Source organism: Saccopteryx leptura, chromosome 1 (genome assembly GCF_036850995.1).
Source record: "Saccopteryx leptura isolate mSacLep1 chromosome 1, mSacLep1_pri_phased_curated, whole genome shotgun sequence".
Taxonomy (NCBI): domain Eukaryota; kingdom Metazoa; phylum Chordata; class Mammalia; order Chiroptera; family Emballonuridae; genus Saccopteryx; species Saccopteryx leptura.
Window position 1 is genome coordinate 33,266,305 of NC_089503.1, and position 20,697 is coordinate 33,287,001.

Consider the following 20,697-nt stretch of genomic DNA (forward strand, 5'->3'; position numbering starts at 1 on the left):
ATAGTTAATATGTTCGATTGATTGTTGGTACTACATTGAGGAGTTTAAGCAAGGATATGGTAGCTTTATGATATGAGGATCAAATCAGAGTAACGTTGCCAAGAAACACCCAAATCCTCCCTCAAATACATTACACTGCACCTTGATAGCATGCCTATTCTCTCTCCCTTCACCTTCCCTCTCTCCTCTCCCTTTTTTTCTCCCTCCCCTTGCTTTCCAGGTCCTGACCAGGTGGTTCAATGGATAGTTTTGCCTCTTCCTCTCTTTCTCTCAAATCAATGGGGAAAAAGCTTGCTTTTCTGGCTGCCAAGGCACCCCCATACCAATGAACACCCTATAAGGAAGCCCGGTATCTAGCTCAATAGGCTTGGCTCCGTTAATAGCTTTAAGGATAAAGACTTGATCTTTAAAGTCAAATCGACCTAGAGTAGAATTCCGGCTTTGCTATTCTTTATAGGGTAAGCTTTTCAATGCAGTGGAGCTTCAATTTCTACCCTATGAATGAAAGTAACAATGCTTACCTCACAAAATTGTTGGGAGGATTAGGGATACGTATACTCATAAGACAAATTGTATAATGCCTAGCCCATAGAGAAGCTCAATGAATGTCCATGTCCCTTAGATTGTCCCCATTCCTAGATTTGTCAATCATTATTTTTGGCCCAATCTACAAAAATCCCTTATAGATCTTAACTAGTTGTGAATTCAACTGCCCAAACTACTGAGCATCAGAATGAATCTTCTAAATTCAGACTCCACAGGACAGAGTTCAGCTGTAACAGGAAAATTCTAAAATTTTATGGATATACTTAGCCTGAGTAGGTGGTGATGCAGTGGAGCGTTGGACTGAGACACAAAGGACCCAGGTTTGAGACCCCGAGGTCGCCAGCTTGAGCACAGGCTCATCTGGTTTGAGCAAAAGCTCACCAGCTTGGACCCAAGGTCGCTGGCTCGAGCAAGGGGTTACTCGGTCTGCTGAAGGCCCGCGGTCAAGGCACATATGAGAAAGCAATCAATGAACAACTAAGGTGTCACAATGAAAAACTGATGATTGATGCTTCTCATCTCTCTGTTCCTGTCTGTCTGTCCCTGTCTATCCCTCTCTGTCTGACTCTCTCTCTCTCTGTCCCTGTAAAAAAAAAAAATTATGGATGTACTTAGAAATTTTTTATATCTTTCTATTTTTAAGTAAGAAAACTAAAACAGCATTTTTCACAAATATAGTTCAGTGATAACAGGCATGATTTTATTTTACTCTAATGTTAACGCTGAACAGCAACATCGATGCTCCCAAAGTGCTACAAGACAAGAGGCAACACTCTGGAAAGCCAAGATGCAGAATCTGCCCCCACCTCAACTGAACAGGTTAAGATATCTTGTCAGTCCTCCAGAGATGACGGACTTACAATGACTACATTCATGAGAAAAAGAAAATATTAACAAAGTGGCAATTTATTTACTGCTTTCTAGTAAAGAATACAACTGACACAGGGTTATACCCACAAGTGCTTGAAACTATGAACTTCTCTCTCCTACATGAGAACCTTACTATGACCTTAAAGCTGTTTTTGAAATTGAGAGAGCACAAATTAACCTATGCTGTAAGATTCTAGTGATAAATGGCAACAGGTTAAAAAAGCCTCTAGCATTCATATTCGACACAGGGATATAACAGCCTCCATGATCTGAATGGCCATGTTTTTTGACTTGGACTGCCTCTCCTCACAACATTATTTGGATTAGCAATGCACATATTTACATCTCTGACTCTCCTTTTTCTATAAATTTGTGTGAACCAACTCTCCCTTCTGAAAGCCACACATTTCCTTCAGGATTTGTTAATATCTTTGGTTAATTTACAGATTATGCTACCTCATTGGAAGCCAACCTGCTTTTTAAGATACATTTTCTCAGCTCTAATCTCATCCATTATTTATTAAAAGTTTAATTCTCAAGGGCAATTTTATTTTCAAGTTCTTACAGGAGAACTTCAAGAACCTTGATTCTCAAACTAAAATCTGCCAATAAATCTTTACATTAACAATATGGGGATTTACTATTATTTAACTGGAAGCTTTGTTCACTGCATTTCAGAAGGCATCCTCCTTAGTAAGACAAAGGAACGGCAGAAATTTGCTTGACATTTTATTACCTCTGCCCAACAACCTCAATCTCCAACCATGAGAAGATATTTGACCTTTACTATATTAGTCACTGATTTTTAAAAGATTTTTGTTATTTTCTTTTATGATCACAATCTTCATTCTATGAATGTCAACTTGTGCAAAAGAAGGTACAAGACTCAGAACAAAAAGATTCTGACAAGTATGGGTCACAATCTCAGTTAGCAGGTCATATCAAAACATGAAGAAAGGACTGTCTATGAATAATTACCAAGGGATGAAACAATAAAACAATTTGTGGGAAAGAAGTTCAAGTCAACTCTGTTAATTTGTTGACTCCAATTTAACGTTAAATTTCTTATATACCAGTCCTTCTAATTGGAAAAAATGTTGGAAAACCTATTTGTTTCAGTAGAAATATTTACACAGGTCTAGAATTGCAGATTAGTAACAGTAACTAAACAGTTTGCTTACTTTGATATGTAAAAGTCTAATGTTCTTAGAAAGTAAGCTTCACAAAGATAGGGGTCACGATACACAATTTGGTGGCAGCAGTGGGGGGTCATAAAATGAGGGAGAAAGGCATGGGTAAGCTTTGCCCATACAGGTTGGTCAGTCCCTAGCCAGTGTTGGGCATACAGACAAGTGCAAATGTAAGTGCTTTCAAAATTAATTTAGGTTTGAAAGAAATCATCCTATACTCTTTTAGAATGTGATCCTCTTTATGTTATTTAGTATATATACCATATACATATATACATATATATATCTTCTATATATAGATATATATACACATCTCTCTCTCTCTCTCTCTCTCTCTATATATATATATATATATATATATATATATATATATATATATATATATATATATATTGATTAGTCTAAAGAAGAACAAACGCTAGTATTCCCAGGGTGGTGAAGAATGAAGAGGAGGTGTAAACTGTCCTATGTACAGTACTGTGCTGATATAATACCACAAATTGTAGCTTCTCCAAAGAAGGTGGGACCAAAGTAATTGTAAAAGATACAGGACAAAACATGCAATTGTTGAGCTCTAGGATCTTGACTTTAATGCAGTATTCAAAACAATATACATTGAATATAGTTCCTTTCACTTCTCATAATAGACATAGTTGGGCCTGCATAAAAATAAAACCACTGTTTCAGGACCATATTGATCAACATTGTCAGTAGTCTAAAAGCTTACACTGTATCCATAAAAAGAGATAATCTGTATGAAAGTTACGCTCACTATTTTGTGTAAAGAAAGCAATAGTTGTTCTTTCAGAATCCCAAATATAAAGAAACACTAAAAGCTACAATGAATAGCACACAAAACTGATTTACTGTATATAGAGTGTTAGGTGTGGGAAGGTAATGGGAATTCTACAGTCTTAAAAGGAAATTAAATTCAGAGTGCTTTTGAGAAATTGATTTCTTGTTGTGAGGAGAAATGCCTCATTAATACTCACCTGTCACCATCCATTCTCATGTCCAAAGGGCCGTCCTTCCGAAGGGAAAAACCTCTTTCAGGAGCATCGAGTTGCATGGAAGAACATCCGAGATCCAGAAGAACTCCATCCAAAGTCCCTGGCTGCACTCCAGCTCTTGTTAGTAAGGCTTCCGCCTGGCTGAACTGGCCTAGCAGGGCTCGGACCTGTTTCCTGTGAAGAAACCCAGGAGACAGAGCAAACACTGCTGTTACAGGAAAGTCTCTCTGGAGGTTCGTGATCAATGGAAGGAGCACATCCTACTATTAAATTGTTTAGCCAACACATATTTACTAAGCGGCAACCACATGCTTTGTACTATATAAAGACACATGGTTGTGGAAACTCCCCATCTTTGGTTTCAACACCAGAAGTGATTTAATGCCATTTTATTCTTGCTAATGAACACAGTTTATAAGTTGGTGAATTTAAAAGTTCCTTTGTCAGACCAGGTATTTCACTTTTTCTTTAGAAAAATTATTATAATAGATTTGGAGATAACAAATCCTGGCAAGGATATGGAGAAAAGGGAACCCTTGTACACTGTTAGTGGGAGTGTGAATTAATATAGCCACGAGGGAAAACAGTGTATACCTTCCTCAAAAAATTATTAATAGAAGCACCATGTGATCCAGCAATTCCACTTCTAAGATTATGTCCAAAGGAAATGAAAACACTATTGTGAAGAGGTATCTGCACCCTTATGTTCATAACAGCATTATTTGCAACAGCCACGGCATGGAAACAACTTCAGTGTTCATCAGTGAATGAATGGATAAAGAAGTATGGAATATTATTTATCCATAAGAAAAAGAAAACCTTGCCATTTGTGACAACATGGGTGAAATAATAATGCTAAATGAAATAATTCAGAAAGAGAAAATATTCTGTATGATTGCACCTATATGTGTAGAATCTAAAAGAAAAAAAGAGGGAAACCCAAATTCATAGACAGATCAGATTCATGATTACTAGAGGCGAGGGATGGGGAAAGGAAAATTGGATGAAGGTGGTCAAAAGGCACATACTTCCAGATAAATAAGTTCAAGAGATGTAATGTACAACTATTAATTAACACTGATGTATGGTATAGGTGAATGTTATTATGAAAGTAACTTCTAAGAGCTCTCATAAGGAAATATTTTTTCTTTTCCTTTTTTCTTTTTGTATTTTTTGAGATGATGAATGTTAACTAAACTTATTGTGGTGAGCATTTCACAATATATATAAGTCAAATCATTATGCTGTATACCTTAAACTTATACAGTGCTGTCTATCAGTTATTGTCTCAATACAACTTGAAAAAAAGAATAAATTTAATAAGTAAGCCAATTTAAATACAATAAGTAATAAAATGGAGATCACCAAAAAAGATAGGTCCAACATTTTCAAGCCAACCATTTTAGCTTTCTCTATACTTTTCTATATAATTTATAATAGCGGTACCAATATGAGCTGTACACTTGAAGCATGAAACTGTGCCTAAAACAGATAGATGCCTTCTTGCCAAAGTGCTGCTTTAGCTCTCAGCAGGGATTCTGAAGTGAATAGAGTATTCAAAACCAACAGACAGGCAAGAAGTTGGGATCACCTTGCAGCTATACTAATTTTCCTTCCTACACAAAGTGAGATGCTGCCTTCAGGGTTCTTCAGGGGCCTGAGGGCAACTGGCATGTGTTTTGGAAGGGGAATAAGAAGAGAAAAATTGGGCAACATTCCCAAGACCTCATTCCCTCCATCTATCTACAGGTGGGTAGGGTGAGTGGATTTCAATGGTGTTGCAGAATTCCTATTTATACTTACTTACTTATCTGTTATGTGGTTTAAAGAGAAATTCACAGATCACTAGTAATTTTTTTCTCAAATTCTAATGAAGACAGTTATTTTCAGATTCCCCACTAAATGTTCATTAAATATGTTTTTACGTCAAGTATTATACTCTTCGGAGGTAAAGGTGAATAAAGTAAGGCTTTCTGAGCTTTGAGCTGAGGGGAAGAAATGTATACACAAACAGTTTGTGTAACAACCTGACAGGTGCTAACAGTAAACAGATAAACTAGTTGCTATGTCTGTGCAGGCATACTCATTTTGTCACACCTTACTGTATTGCACTTTGCAGATACTGTGTTTGTTTGTTTGTTTGTTTGTTTGTTTTTACAAGATGAAGGTCTGGCAACCCTGTGTCCAGTAAGTCTATCAGTGCCACTTTTCCAACAGCATTGTCAAATTCATGTCTCTGTGTTACATTTTGATAATTCTTGTAATATTTCAAACTTTCTCATTATTATTATATTTGTTACAGTAATTTGTGATCAATGATGTTACTGTGGCAATTATTTTGGAGTGCCACAAACCACACCAATAAAAGATGGTGAACTTTACTGATAAATGTTCTGGGTGTTCTGACTGTCCCACTGACTGGCCGTTCTCCTTGGCCTCCCTAGTCTCACACTCTCCTTGGGCCACCCTATCCCCCAAGATACAACAATATTGAAATTAGGCGACCAACTAATAACCCTACCATGTCCTCTGAGTGTTCAAGTGAAAGGAAGTGTTATATATCTCTCACTTTAAATCAAAAGCGAAAAGTGATTAAGCTTAGTGAGGAAGGCATGTCAAGAGCTGAGCTAGTCTAAAAGTGAAGCTTCTTGCACCAATCAGTGAGCCAAGTTGTGAATGCAAAGGAAAAGTTCTTGAAAAAAACTAAAAGTGCTACTCCAGCGGAATGCACAAATGATAAGAAAGTAAAACAGCCTGACTGCTAATATGGAGAAAGTTTTAGTAGCCTGGATAGATCAAACCAGCCACAACATCCCTTTATGCCAAAACCTAATCGAGCAAGGCCCTAACTCAATTCAATTCTATGAAAGCTAAGAGAGGTGTAAGGAAGCTGGATAAGAAAAGTCTGAAACTAGCAGAGCTTGGCTCATGAGATTTAAGGAAAGAAGCTGTCTCCATAACACAAAACTGCAGGGTGAAGCAGCAAGTGCTGATGTAGAAGCAGCAGCAAGTTATCCAGAAGATCTAGGAAGGTAGTTAATGAAGATGGCTGCACTACACAACAGATTTTCAGTGGAAGAGGAATGACCTTCTATTAGAAGGTGACACCTTATAATAGCTAGGAGAAGTCAGTGCCCAGATTTAAAGCTTCAAAGGACAGGCTGACTCTCTTGCTGGGGGCTAATGCAACCGGTGACTTTGAGATGAAGCCAATGCTTATTTATCACTCCAAAAATCCTAGAGGCCTTAAGAATTTTGCTAAACCTACTCTGTCTGTGCTCTGGAAATGAAGCAGCAAAGCCTGGGTGACAGACAGCACATCTGTTTACAACATGGTTTACCAGATATTTTAAACTCACTGTTGAGACAAACTATTCAGGAAAAAAAAGCTCTCTTTCAAATTATTAGTGCTCATTGACAATTCACCTGGTCACCCAAGAGATCTGATGGAAATGCAAAAAAAAAAAAATTTAATGTTTTTTGTGGGTTTTTTTTGTATTTTTCTGAAGCTGGAAACAGGGAGACAGTCAGACAGACTCCCGCATGCGCCCGACCGGGATCCACCCGGCACGCCCACCAGGGGGCGATGCTCTGCCCACCAGGGGGCGACGCTCTGCCCACCAGGGGGCGTCACTCTGTTGTGACCAGAGCCACTCTAGTGCCTGAGGCAGAGGCCATGGAGCCATCCCCAGCGCCCGGGCCATCCTTGCTCCAATGACAGGAAGAGAGAGACAGAGAGGAAGGAGAGGGGGAGGGGTGGAGAAGCAGATGGGCGCTTCTCCTGTGTGCCTTGGCCGGGAATCGAACCCGGGACTTCTGCACACCAGGCCGACGCTCTACCACTGAGCCAACCGGCCAGGGCCTGTTTTTATGCCTGCTAAAACAACATCCATTCTGTAGTCTATGAATCAAAGAGTTATTCTGAATTTTAAGTTCTTTTAAGAAATACGTTTTGGCCCTGGCCAGTTGGCCCAGTGGTAGAGCATCAGCCTGCTATGTGGATGTCTGGGTTCAATTCCCATCCAGGGCACACAGGAGAAGCGCCCACCTACTTCTCTGCCTTTCCTTCTCTCCTTTCTATCTCTCTCTTCCCCTCCCACAGCCAAGGCTCCATTGAAGCAAAGTTGGCCCAGGCGCTTAGGGTGGCTCCATGGCCTCTGCCTCAGGTGCTAGAATGGCTCCGGTTGCAGTCAGAAGCCCCAGATGGGCAAAGCATAGCCCCCTGGTGGGCATGCTGGGTGGATCCCGGTCAGGCGCATGCAGGAGTCTGTCTCTCTGCCTTCCTGCTTCTCATTTCAGAAAAATTAAAAAAAAAAAAAAAAAAAAAAAAAAAAAGAGTAATAAAAAAGAGAAAAAGAAATATATTTTGTAAAGCTATAGCTGCCATACATAGTGATTCCCCTGATGGATCTGGGCAAAGTTAATTGAAAACCTTTTGAAAAGAATTCACCATTCTAGATGCCATTAAGAACATTTGTGAGTCATGGAACAAGGTCAAAATACCAACATTAACAGAGGTCTATAAGAATTTGATTCTAACCTTCATGGAGAGTTATGTGTCCCAACCAGGGTCCCTCTGGCAGCCCCTGTCTGAGGCTGATGCTCAAATCAACCAAGCTATCCTCAGTGCCCAAGACTGATGCTCGTACTGCAACTGATTGCAAGTGGGGAAGAGAGAGGGAACGGGGAAGGGGGAAAGAGAAGCAGATGGTCACTTCTAATGTGTGCCCTGACTGGGGATGGAGCCTGGGCCATCTGCATGCCGGAATGACACTCTATCCACTGAGCCAACTGGCCAGGACCCTGTCATAAAACTTTAATAGATGAAGAGTTGCTTCTTTTAGATGAATACAGAAAGTGGTTTCTTGAGATGCAATCTACTTCTGGTGAAGATGCTATGAAGACTGTTGAAATGACAACACAGGATTTAGAATATGACATTAACTTAATTGATAAAGCAGCATCAGGGTTTGACTCTAATTTTGAAAGAAGTTATATTGTGAGGAAAATGTAACCAACAGCATTCCATGCTACAAAAAAATTGTTTGTGAAAGGGAGTCTATCGATGCATTAAACTTCACAGTTGTCTTATTTTAAGAAATTGCCACAGCCATCTCAACGTTCAATAGCCATCACCCTGATCAGATGTAAGTATTCATTGAGAATGAGGCAAAACACTCCACCAGTAAAAAAATCATGATTCACTGAAGAGTCAGATGGTTAGCATTTTTTAGCAGAAAAGTACTTTTTAAGTTTGGTATGTAAATTTTTAAAGATATAATGCTGTTATACACTTAATAGACTACAGTATAAACATAACATATATATGTGCTGTGAAACCCAAAATTAGTGTGACTCATTTGAGATATTTGCTTTACTATAGTGTTCCGGAAGTAAACCTCCAATATTTCCAAGTTATTTGGAAATATAGACTGAATACTAATTCTAGCACTAGAAACAGAAATAATAAAATTTTGGGATTGGAGGGAAACTCACAAATCATTTATCCCAATTATTTAACTGATGTTGAGTCTTTTCCATCTCCATTATCACTGCTAAGTGTGGGAGGGCATTATTTTAATCATGTACCATTTATCTCATTAGTGAAGGGGGATTCCAATTCTAGGATTATGGAAATGGCCAAACACACAGCACTATTTCACAGATGAGATCGACAGGAGTTTATTAATCTCATATACGCACATCCCAGGGGAAGAAGATGTCACATGCTATGCACGGCTAAATGGGGGTTGCACTAGAAACAGGGTAGATAACCAGAGGCTGTGGGAAGCGCGCTTCTTACTATCAAGAGCGTGAGGTCCTTTTGTTTCCACAAGGAGATGCAATTGGCTTGATTGAAAATTCAACAGCTGGCAGGGTTCTGAAACTAAAAGCATCCACAGTGGGGAATGGAACTTGTGGTTAGGCCATCTGAGGCTCTCTTAGTCTTCCCCAGATCAAGAACACAAAATATTGGGCTTTAATATTAGGCCTATACTACGGAAATCTAGCTCATATTTGCACACCCAGTAATAAGAGTTTACTACTGTTTTTGTTTTTTGATTTTTTGTTTGTTTGTTTGTTCGTTCGTTGTATTTTTCCTAAGTTAGAAGTGGGAGGCAGCCAGACAGACTCCCGCATGCACCCAACCGAGATCCACCCGGCATGCCCACCAGGAGGCGATGCTCTGCTCATCTGGGGCATTGCTCTGTTTTGGCCAGAGTCATCTAGCGCCTGAGGCAGAAGCCACAGAGCCATCCTCAGCACCCAGGCCAACTTTGCTCCAATGGTGCCTTGGCTGCGGGAGGGGAAGAGGGAGAGAGAGAGGAAGGAGAGGGGGAAGGGTGGAGAAGCAGATGGGTGCTTCTCCTGTGTGCCCTGACCGGGAATCAAATTTGGGACTTCCACATGCTGGGCCGACACTCAACCACTGGGCCAACTGGCTAGGGCCTGTTTTTTTGTTTGTTTGTTTGTCTGTTTTTGTTTTAAGCCAGTTCTTTTTTAGTTTAGTTGATAGCTATTTCCTCAGTATTTCTATTTCTTTATGTGCCTGGTATCAGTCCATGTAAAACAATTGGTAACCTGCAACCCATGACAGCCTTTCAGCTACCTACTCTTACCAAGTGTAAGGGATATTTGTTGGCTACCTCTCAGGTGTCAATCTTTCTGTTCCAATGGGACCTCAACACTTCAGCCATGTATTTTGGGAGAGATTGACCATATCTGTGATGGTTTGTCAACTTGGATAGCCTATGGTACCCAGTTATTTAATCAGACACTCATCTAAGTGTTGCTGTCAGATTAATATATGGTTAATATTACAATCAGTTCACATACCTTCGGTAATGTGGGTGTGCCTCATCCAATGAACTAAAATGCCTTAAGAGCAAAAACAAGTTACCCAGCAGAAGAAGTCACTCTTCCTCAAGACTGCAATATCAGCCCATGTCACTTTCCAGCCTGCTGGCCTGCCCTACCAATTTCAGACTTGCCAGTCCCCACAACTGTGTGAGCCAAACCCTTGAAATAAATCTCTCTATGTGTGTATACATATGCATACACACATGGCTGTGTGTGTATATCTTACTGGTTCTGTTGCTCTTGAGAATCTTGATGGATATAATATCTCAGCTCAAGAGGTAGATTTCTGATAAGCTAAGCTAATTTGCATACACTATTCACATGGTCTCTGTAATTTACTTAGATTGGCATGTGTCACAACTCTGGCCAATGAGATACAAGAAAGATTTCCTAGGAACTGAGGGAAAAAAATTCTTTCTTTTAATGAGTTACTGGAAGAAAAAGGTTTTTCAGTATCTCATTTGACATGAAAGAACTACACAGCCCTGATTATCACCAGCAGATATCTTGACACAAAGAACGGAAAGGATGGCAGCAGTTTTAACCAAAACTGTACAAGACAAAGTAGAGAGAAAGAATAGCCAGGCCACACAATTGAGCTTCGCCTAAAATCCAACTTGTCTTGGAACTTGTGAGTTCTGTGAGCCCATAAATCAACTTGGTTATCAAAACCAGTTTAAGTTGGCTTTTCTTTTACTCGCAATGAAAAACATCATAATTATTATAGGTATCATGGTCCTCAAGTCTTCTTTTCTCTAAATAAAAGAATTTGTTTCCTCTGCTGTTCTCCATACAAAAATTCTTTCACCATGCTAGTTGCTTTTTTATTAATATGTTCCAGTTTGCTGATGTCCCAGATTTAAATTCCATAATGAGCAGCACAAAATAAAGTAAGTTCTTACTTCTCCTGTTCTAATTATTATATTAATAGAGCTTAAGATCAAAATAGTTTTAGAATTTATTTCACAATGTTGACTTATACTGTCTAATACCCTTGATCTTTTCATGTAGACTGCTGCGCTGATAAGCCTATTTCCTCCGTAATAGTACTTGCGCAGTTTGGTTTTGTTAATTACTTCAGATCTAAGTACAATTTCTACCCTACACATTTTCTACAATCCTTTTAGGATGCAGATTATTATCTTTAACCATAGAAAGCTTTACAGTATGGCTAAAGTCTCAAACAAATCACTATGGCCCAGTTTTAATTACTTAACCATTAGAGCTATTATCCTGTTTGACGCTCACATACTTGTAAAATAAAAATAACACAGGAGATGTTTGCATTCTCGAGTGCGCTCAAACATAACTGTTTAATACACAATACTCATACAGATTTTTTACCTCACTATGAGTAAATAACAAAAATGTAATCCTTGTGGTACAAAACTCAGCATAATGATATACAAGTATGAGAATATCATGTAGGAAAAAAGTAACCATAAGGCAACACCACAAAGTATATCATGTGTCTAAGGCAGAGTTTTCTGGTGCTACATCAGTTGTGTGTGTGTGTGTGTGTGTGTATGTGTGTGTGTGTGTGTGTGTGTGTATGCTTCTAGAATTACTAGATTGTTTTCAGAGTAAAGAAACCATCCACAAAGTTTACTGGCCAATCTGTTGAAAATTTAGCCTTAGCTTTGGACCCTGGGGCATTATTTCATATATGCAATTATGTTGTGGCTGATTTTCCTGGACAGGCAGATTCCATGCCCTTTTTCCTTTCAGCCTCTCTTCCTTCTTTCAATATCTTTGCATGGGCATATTACAAGTGTTATAAAACAAGTAACAGAAAGTGTGAACTGGCCAGGAAGGATCATTATGGTCACACACACAAAAAAGAGCCAAACCAGGCCATTCAGCCATAACTACAAATGCACAATTTGTTCAGATCATCTGTCATCATCATTTGTTATTACCCTAGGCTCCCCAGATTGTAAGTAAATGTTGCTTGTAACACAGAGCACATGTTACAAGAAAATGATTCTGCAACAAAACCCTAAGAAAAGCCAAGGTGCTTAGCAGTAGATTGCCAATAATACCTTAGTTGTTTGAAGCCATTTTTGAGGCTTTTTGACTATAAGTGTTAGTCTCGACTCTGACAAGTCATCAGCACTTGCAGTACAAGTCATGGGTCTATTTTATTTATAAAGGACTAAGGTGCTCTAGCATATACTGAGGCCAGTATTGTAAGAGTAACTACCATTCACTGTGTATTTGATTTAGGATTGAACATGGAACTTCATCATTCTTCTAACTGTATAATCTAATGACGAGGGTTAAGGATAAATTACCCCACAAATTATAAAAGTGCATCCAATTCACAGGGTTGGACATCTTGGAGTTAATGAGCATACTTATTCATCTTTCCTTTAGAAACTCCAAGTGCCTATGGCTTACAAAATTCTTGATATAAAAAGGCACTTTTTGCTGCCCAGGGATAAATAACTTCTAGTTTCATGGAATGGAGACTTATTTGTGTAGAATCAGATAAAAAAAAACTAAGCTGTTGGTTAAATAAAGCAATTTTATTATTAAAAATGTAAAGTTTAAACACAAATTTTCATGAAAAAAACTGAATTTGGAGACTAACTCTAACTCTTTCTAAGATAACCTAAGAGAGAAAAATGTCATTATTATTTTTATTCTCCTAGGATTTAACACTCCTCTATCTTAACCAAAAATATTAAATAAATGTTTCATGTCATTATATACCTTTTATCTCAAGTGTATTAATATACTTTACCATATATACAACTGACAAAAATATACAAATGGTCTACAGAAATGACTAACAGTGGTCTTGATTCTCTCTGACTCATTTAACTCTCGGTGTATGACAAATCACCCCAAAATTTATTAGCTTAAAATAATAATTTATTAACTCACATTCTGTTGGTTGGCAATTTGGGTTGAGCTCAGCTAGTGATTCTTTTGACGTGGGTAGGATAAGACTTAGTTGGTCCCATACAAACTCACTCACATGTTGGGAAGCTGGCCAAGATAAAGACAGTAACTAGACCATGATCTCTAGCATTTAGTTGGCTAGCCCAGGTTTCTCCACAGTGGTCCGGATCCAAAAGTAGCAAGGTAGGACAAGCCAATCCATCAGCACTTTTTAAGTTTCTGAGTCTGCCCCATTTTCTCATATCCTATCAGTGAGAGCAAGTCCCTACCTCAGTTCATATTCCACGACAATAAAAATAGACTTCATCACATGATGGAAAGAGGACATATGACAAGGGGTACACACAGTGAAGACAGAAATTATAGTGGGCATGTTTGCAAATAATATACCACACACTTCATATTTAGTAGCAAGGAGAAAACAACGTTTTCTCTACTCGAGAGTGTCCTCTGCTGATGGAGACCCTTCCAGGGAGCTTCCTCTGAAATCCACCACAGCAGTGGTGGCTGGTGGTTGATGCCAGCATTCAGAAGTAGATTAAGGTGCTTGGTCCCAGTGCCAGCAACACAAACCCAGGCAGAGACCAGCTGGAGCATGTGGCGCAGGGGTGTGGCACGGCCTGATCACGATAACCCGGGAGAGGGTCGCATGTGGCAGCAGGAGGTCTGTAAGAAAGCCATGTGTATGAAACTAGTCGTATGAGCCAATACATGTGGCAGCAAAACAAAGGGCTATTACTGTTGGGCAGACTTCTCCTAAAAAGAACAAATAATCTAGTTGTGGATAAATTGAGGTCCTAGACAAGGATATCAGAAGTTATTCAGGAATGAGTGATAAATTAGAAATTTATTAGAACTGGACTAGTCACTAGAACCAAGGGATCAAGTCAGGATCAGCATCAAAGGCAACTTGATGGTAAGCCACCTAAGTGACACACTAGGCATTTTCAATCCATTATCAAGAACCTCGTGATGAAAATGAGGCTGGACTAAGCTAGCAGATGGATACGTGGAGAGCTCCGGTCATGTGGACCAGTGATGAGCAGAGCAATGGGAAGCAAAAGAAAACTAACATTTCTTAAGATGCTGCCAGGAACAGTATCTAGATACTTAAAGATTGTTTCACTGAACTTAACTGAATGCAGGATTCACTTCGTCATAAATTTAATCATTCATTTTGTGTCTGCATTTGGGGCATAGCTAGGTGATAGTATTCCATAAGAGCATATACAAAGACCAAACTCCAAATCGGTTTTTGGAGGGATGGTCTGCTCACTGTGTGGAGCTAAGTCTTCCCCACATCAGTGTATCAATTCTTAGAAATCCCAGTGTGCCGCCATTGTTCCAGTCATTAAGTTTTATTGGTCAGTAGGCACAAATCAGCGGCCATGGCTGCTTTTACCACTTCATTAAGCCACCCAAGCAAGCAATTCAGAGGGGGCCAAAACAGTGGCTGAAACATGAGCCATGGCAAGAGCAGACATTTGGAGAGTGCTTTCTGTGTGTCAGTGCTATATGCTCACTCAATCATTTCAACCTCAGGTGAACCCCAGGAGGCAGGTGACATGATAACCCCCACTCTGAGGAGGAAGAGACAAGCACAGAGAGTGGGAAGTCACTGACCCAAGTCATACTACTACGTGGTGGAATTAGAATGCAAATTCCATCCAGTCCGGCTGCACGGTTTATGTTCTTACCCACTGCACTGCAATACCTCTCAAGTTTCTGTTTATTTAGTACCATTTCAGAACTCCAGCTCTTCACCAGTATAATCTTGTCGTAATCCACAAATCTGCCTAGTTTGTCTGTTTATTTTATTTTATTTTTTTATTTTTTTTATTTTTTTTTTTTTTCATTTTTTCTGAAGCTGGAAACAGGGAGAGACAGTCAGACAGACTCCCGCATGCGCCCGACCGGGATCCACCCGGCACGCCCACCATGGGGCGACGCTCTGCCCACCAGGGGGCGATGCTCTGCCCATCCTGGGCGTCGCCATGTTGCGACCAGAGCCACTCTAGCGCCTGGGGCAGAGGCCACAGAGCCATCCCCAGCGCCCGGGCCATCTGTGCTCCAATGGAGCCTTGGCTGCGGGAGGGGAAGAGAGAGACAGAGAGGAAAGCGCGGCGGAGGGGTGGAGAAGCAAATGGGCGCTTCTCCTATGTGCCCTGGCCGGAATCGAACCCGGGTCCTCCGCACGCTAGGCCGACGCTCTACCGCTGAGCCAACCGGCCAGGGCTTGTCTGTTTATTTTAATTAAAATGCTTTAATTATTTTAAGTGTCACAGCCTCTCCATATCTGTATGTCTGCAGATTCAGCATTCAACGATTATTTGCTGAATAAGGATTATCTACCAGGTACTGGGCACAGGAACATAAAAACGAACAAGAGCAGACAGACAGTATAGAAAGGTATATGCACATAAGTATGTAAATCACTGAGCAAATGGTTTATTTTTTCTTAGAACAACAGTGGTAGAATGGAAAGAGAAAACAGCAACAGGAGGCTTACCTTTCAATTCTGACTCTGCTACTTATTAACTCTGTGGTTTGGGGCAAGTTAATTAATTTCCCTCAGTTTTAGTTCCCTATATCTCATGGTGTTTAAGTTGTTCCCCTCTGAGGCAGCCTGGCATGCCTCAAGTTCTTGAGTCAGATGAAATCAGACTATTAACTATCTAATTATTTATTCCTTCAAGACTCAGAATGCCCATTTTTACTATGTAGACAACAGGGCAATTTCAACCCCACAGAGCTTTTATAAAGTGTATTAATTAATGTACATGAGAATGCCTACTGAGGTGTGTAAGCACAGGTAGGCCATCAAGAAACATTACCTATCTCCTTCTGCTCCAAGCTATTTTTCTTCCCTTATTCTGGTTATAATTTGGTCACTGCCAACTGGAAGTTGGAAGCAATGGCAAGGATTTGTTCCAAGCACACCAAATGCAGGACACACTGGCTATAATCTTTCGGCTACAAAGAATTTTTCTCCAACCTCTTTTATGTGCCACTATTGGGCTCTATGTCTCCCTCCATTTCATCGTGCCCCTGTTACAGTTTGAGAACTGACCACTTTTTGATACGTTAGAGTTGATCATACCACACAGAGCTCTTTGTAGACATACGTGTGTGTGTGTGTGTGTGTGTGTGTGTGTGTGTATATATATATATATATATATATATTCCAGATATACTGCTGACAAAAATTAGGAGATATTTCAAAATGAATATGAAGCGATAAAAAAAAGAGCATTTGATTTTTTTTTATTAAACAAGAACATCAGAAAAGAAAACACAAGTCAAAGAAAGTTGTTCAATTATGCAAATAAGAAGCAAAACCAACTTTTATTTCATTGGTGAAAATGCACTATGCAAAAAGGCTGAAGGTACTGTAGTATCTGCACATTTGTGATCCCTTAATTTTTGTGAGCAGTTATTTTAATTTTCATACTAATTATGATCACTTTTAAACAGTATACAATACCCTTGCTCAAAATCTTTGGTAGAATTATTTTTACTGGCCATTTTTTTCCCTTCAGGAAATACTTTTTAAAAATTATTTTAGTCATTAATTTACAACTCATACATTGAATTGAATAAAGTACATTTAAGAAATGATAAGATGTAACTGTATTTCTATCTCTCAGTAACCCTTTGAAAATTTATTCTAGTGGAGCAATTTTCCCGTTCCGGAATAACAGCTTAACAAGCCCCATAACTTTTTCATTCACTAATATGTAATAAATAGTCACAAGGCTACTTTGAGTTGTAAACATAGTCGGCTTAGAAATTAGAGTGTCTAGTGCTCAACTACAAAGACAAACAACATATGAACACCTATTGAAAAACTACTAAATGTCAGGCACTATTCTAGACACTGGTGATATAAATAGGTAAAACAGATAAAATCCCAGTGATTACAGAGCTTATGTTCCAGTGGATAATCAAAATCTAGATATTCAAAGACTTCTAATTGTGTCTACAGTAGTTTGGCTTGGTCAGACCAACCATCCTACTGAAAAAAACTAGAAAAGTTGGATAGGGTTATTAAAATTATCTATTTGAAGGGATCAGAGAGCTTTAAAGCAGCTAAAAGTTGACAAGAGGGAAGAAAAGTGCAAAAACCAAGTCCAAAGTTGGAGCAGTTTCTTCACCTCTAGGCCTTTGTTCATGTGTAAGTGGAAGCTGAAGGCTAAGAAACTAGCAGAAATTATGGCAGCCACATAGAATTAAGGCAGCGAAGCTTGAGTGTACAATCTATTAAATGGATATGACCAGGAAATAGCCCCAGAATTTTAGTTGGGACCAAAAAGGCTCAAACTAGTATAAGGATAGACCAAAAATAGATCACACCAAGATGGGAATCCAGTTTCCAATCAGTTTAATTCATATTGCATTAGAGTGATCATTTTAAATGGTTGCTCATCAGATGCAACAGTAGAGGTATGTGTGGGAAGATATCTTTCAGAATCTCAAAATAGTTGCATGATTTTTAAAAAACAACACGTGGAATCAAATAAAAAATTACTAATAGAAACAGGGATAAGTCTAAGATTTTCAAAATCCAATAATATGCTGTTTATAAATTACAACTGTTAGGATACAGAGAAGCCTAAAGTAAGAAGATCAAAGTGCTAAGGAAGAAATATAAGATACAAAGATACATAGTATACTGATATAGGCTTTGGAGGAAGAAATAGTTATGCAGTATGTGTCCCATAAGCTTAATTCAATAAAATTGTCAGAAGGACATAAGTTTTAGACATTTATTTTTCACAGTTCCATGAGTTATGACAAGTTTTCTGGAACCACCTCATAACCACAGTAAATCAATTTAGTAAAGTGTATTTTAAGTTTTCATTCATGATATCTTCCCACCTACAATATCACAGAGGAACTTAAAAAGGAAAAAAAATGCTATCATGTTCTATTAAGATGGGAAATAAAACTCACAATTCATATCAACCAAAGCCAGAGAATTCAGTTAAGGTTAATATGTAATTCGTTCAATGAAGAAGAGAACTTTGAAGTGCTTTACCTTGAAGGATAGTATTATAATCACACCACTATTTAAACAAAATTCTTTTTTCAGAGTATTCTTTTTTCCCTTTGGGAGCACTTAACAATGTCCCAGGAAAATGGCATTTTACATCATATGCAGAAAGATTTATTTTACAGTCTGTTTTTGGTGGGTAATAATTTTGGGTTGTAATTGCAAAATGGCCTTTAAGATGCTCCTTCCATGATTTCTAATATTTCTGGATAGTCTCACTCCCTTCATACTACATTCAGGCTCGATTTTCTAGAAAGTTTAGTGTGACGATTGGAATAAGAAATGCCCATCTCTCTGAGGCAGTACTTTCTAAAACTTGCATCTTCTGCAAGTAGTTTAAACAATCACCCTACATATACACTGCCAAAATATCCCATTGATTCTATCAGTTATTCTGGAAACTCTATCACGACTTCAACATTTTTTGAATGCTTGGCATTTTTGATGCAGGCTGCTTGGATTACTGCCTGAATCTAGATCGGAAGGGGCCAAATCATTTAATTTAGAGGTATCTAATTAAGAGTGACTATCACAATCATCTGGAATTATGGATGTTTACTTACCAACTTAAAAAAATCAACATCAAAACAAGTATGCTATATTTGGGAGATTTTTTTTTTGAGGGGTTCTCATTCATAGCCCTTTCTAAGGAGCAATGGTTAGACACAACTAAAAAGAAAAAAGGTTTAGGCATAACTTTCCAGACCATGAGAAATCTTGAGGCTAATGACAGTTTTTATAAACTAAGTATGCATGACAAGCATGAAGTAAATGAGTAAGAAAAATTAAATGCTTATTTAATATTATAGCAATGGATAATAGTTGCCACATAAGGCAAGAAATGACAGCTAATAGCAACACTGAGGCTTATGAAGTAGGTGTGTGTGTGTGATCCCATCCCAGAGAGAAATTCCAGCCATCAGGTCACCAAAACAAAGGAAGGGATATGGAGATACTAACCTGTCTTCACACATGAACTGGCCTAACTTTAGTGTGTAAGTCTAAAATTACCAATTCACTCTAGTTCCTTTTGACAGATAAAATGGCACCTAAAATTTAGTTTAAAAAAAAAATAAAAACCAAATATTTAAAAATAAAGGGAAAATGTATGGTGGAGGTCAGCAGTGTTTCTCAGTAAAGAGAACAATCATTAGTTCAAAATTCAGGACAAGACGTCTGATGTTTGATTTTTTAATTTATTGTGCATTTTATCTGCTCTACAATATATCTGTAGTTAGTTTAATGTAAAACAATGTTGACTTTCACAAGTCAAATGGATGCCCTCGGTAGACACGCCCCATTTCCCCAGCTGTCCTGAGTACTCACTGGCCATGCTGCTGACTCCTACCAGCTGATTAAAATGGTGCATCTGGAGGAGGGACAGGCATGCAAGCCTTTCTCCTGTTGGCGGTTCTCATTAGCTTCAAAACTCATTGTGGTTATTATATAGTATGACAAGAATATTATGGCAATTAGCTACTGGTTTTAGTAAAAGGAAAAAAAATGTGGCCTTTCTAACCTCTTGAAAAATGTTCATTAAAACTTAAAATTGATAGCGTGAGATTTTAGTAGATTTCATTGCTTTTTTTTTAAGTTCAGTGGGTATAAGAAAAATTCATTCCCTCTATAAATGCAAATTAATTAGTTGGGGAGTGTCAGAAGGAAATTTCTTTTAGCCATACTATTTCCCAGTAACCTCACTCTGAAAAGGCCAAAGGCCGGTCTTCCTTCCTTCCTTCCTTCCTCCCTCCCTCCCTCCCTCCCTCCCTCCCTCCCTCTGCCTCCCTCCCTCCCATCCTTCCTTCCTTCCTTTTTAAGACTTTATACATTTTAGAGAGAGAGAGAGAGAAGCGGGAGAAGCAGGAAGTATCAACTTCCATATGTGCCTGACCAGGCAAGCCCAGGGTTCAAACCGGCGACCTCAGCATTCCAGGTCAACATTTTATCCACTGCGCCACCACAGGTCAGGCTTCTGTGCTTTTCAGTTGCTGGGTTTTAGTCCTGTGATGACGTGTATCATTTCCATTTTAATAGAATATTCAAGTATATATTAGTAGGAAATAATCTGCCAAACCAAGTATAAATTTAGTTTATGTATATCTTGAGTGTTGTTATTTTTCGAAAGAGTGATAAGGTTCAAACCTGGAAGTGCAATGTAAGGATAATCTGTAGGACATGATACTTTTTCAGTCAGATTAACATTGCTGAATACTAATACTTTCTGGTCTACCAGATTTCATTTCTTATATTATCAACTTAA

General features: G+C 38.7%; 1 protein-coding gene across 3 annotated transcripts in view; it reads right to left on the minus strand.

Annotated features, from left to right (window-relative positions):
- METTL15 (methyltransferase 15, mitochondrial 12S rRNA N4-cytidine) overlaps positions 1–20,697 on the minus strand; it is a 190,024-nt gene that overhangs the window by 37,457 nt on the left and 131,870 nt on the right. For all 3 annotated transcript variants that reach the window (XM_066364077.1, XM_066364082.1, XM_066364067.1), the window contains one exon: positions 3,599–3,790. In XM_066364077.1, coding sequence (XP_066220174.1) covers positions 3,599–3,790 — 192 coding nt within the window. The remainder of the gene's footprint in view (positions 1–3,598; positions 3,791–20,697) is intronic.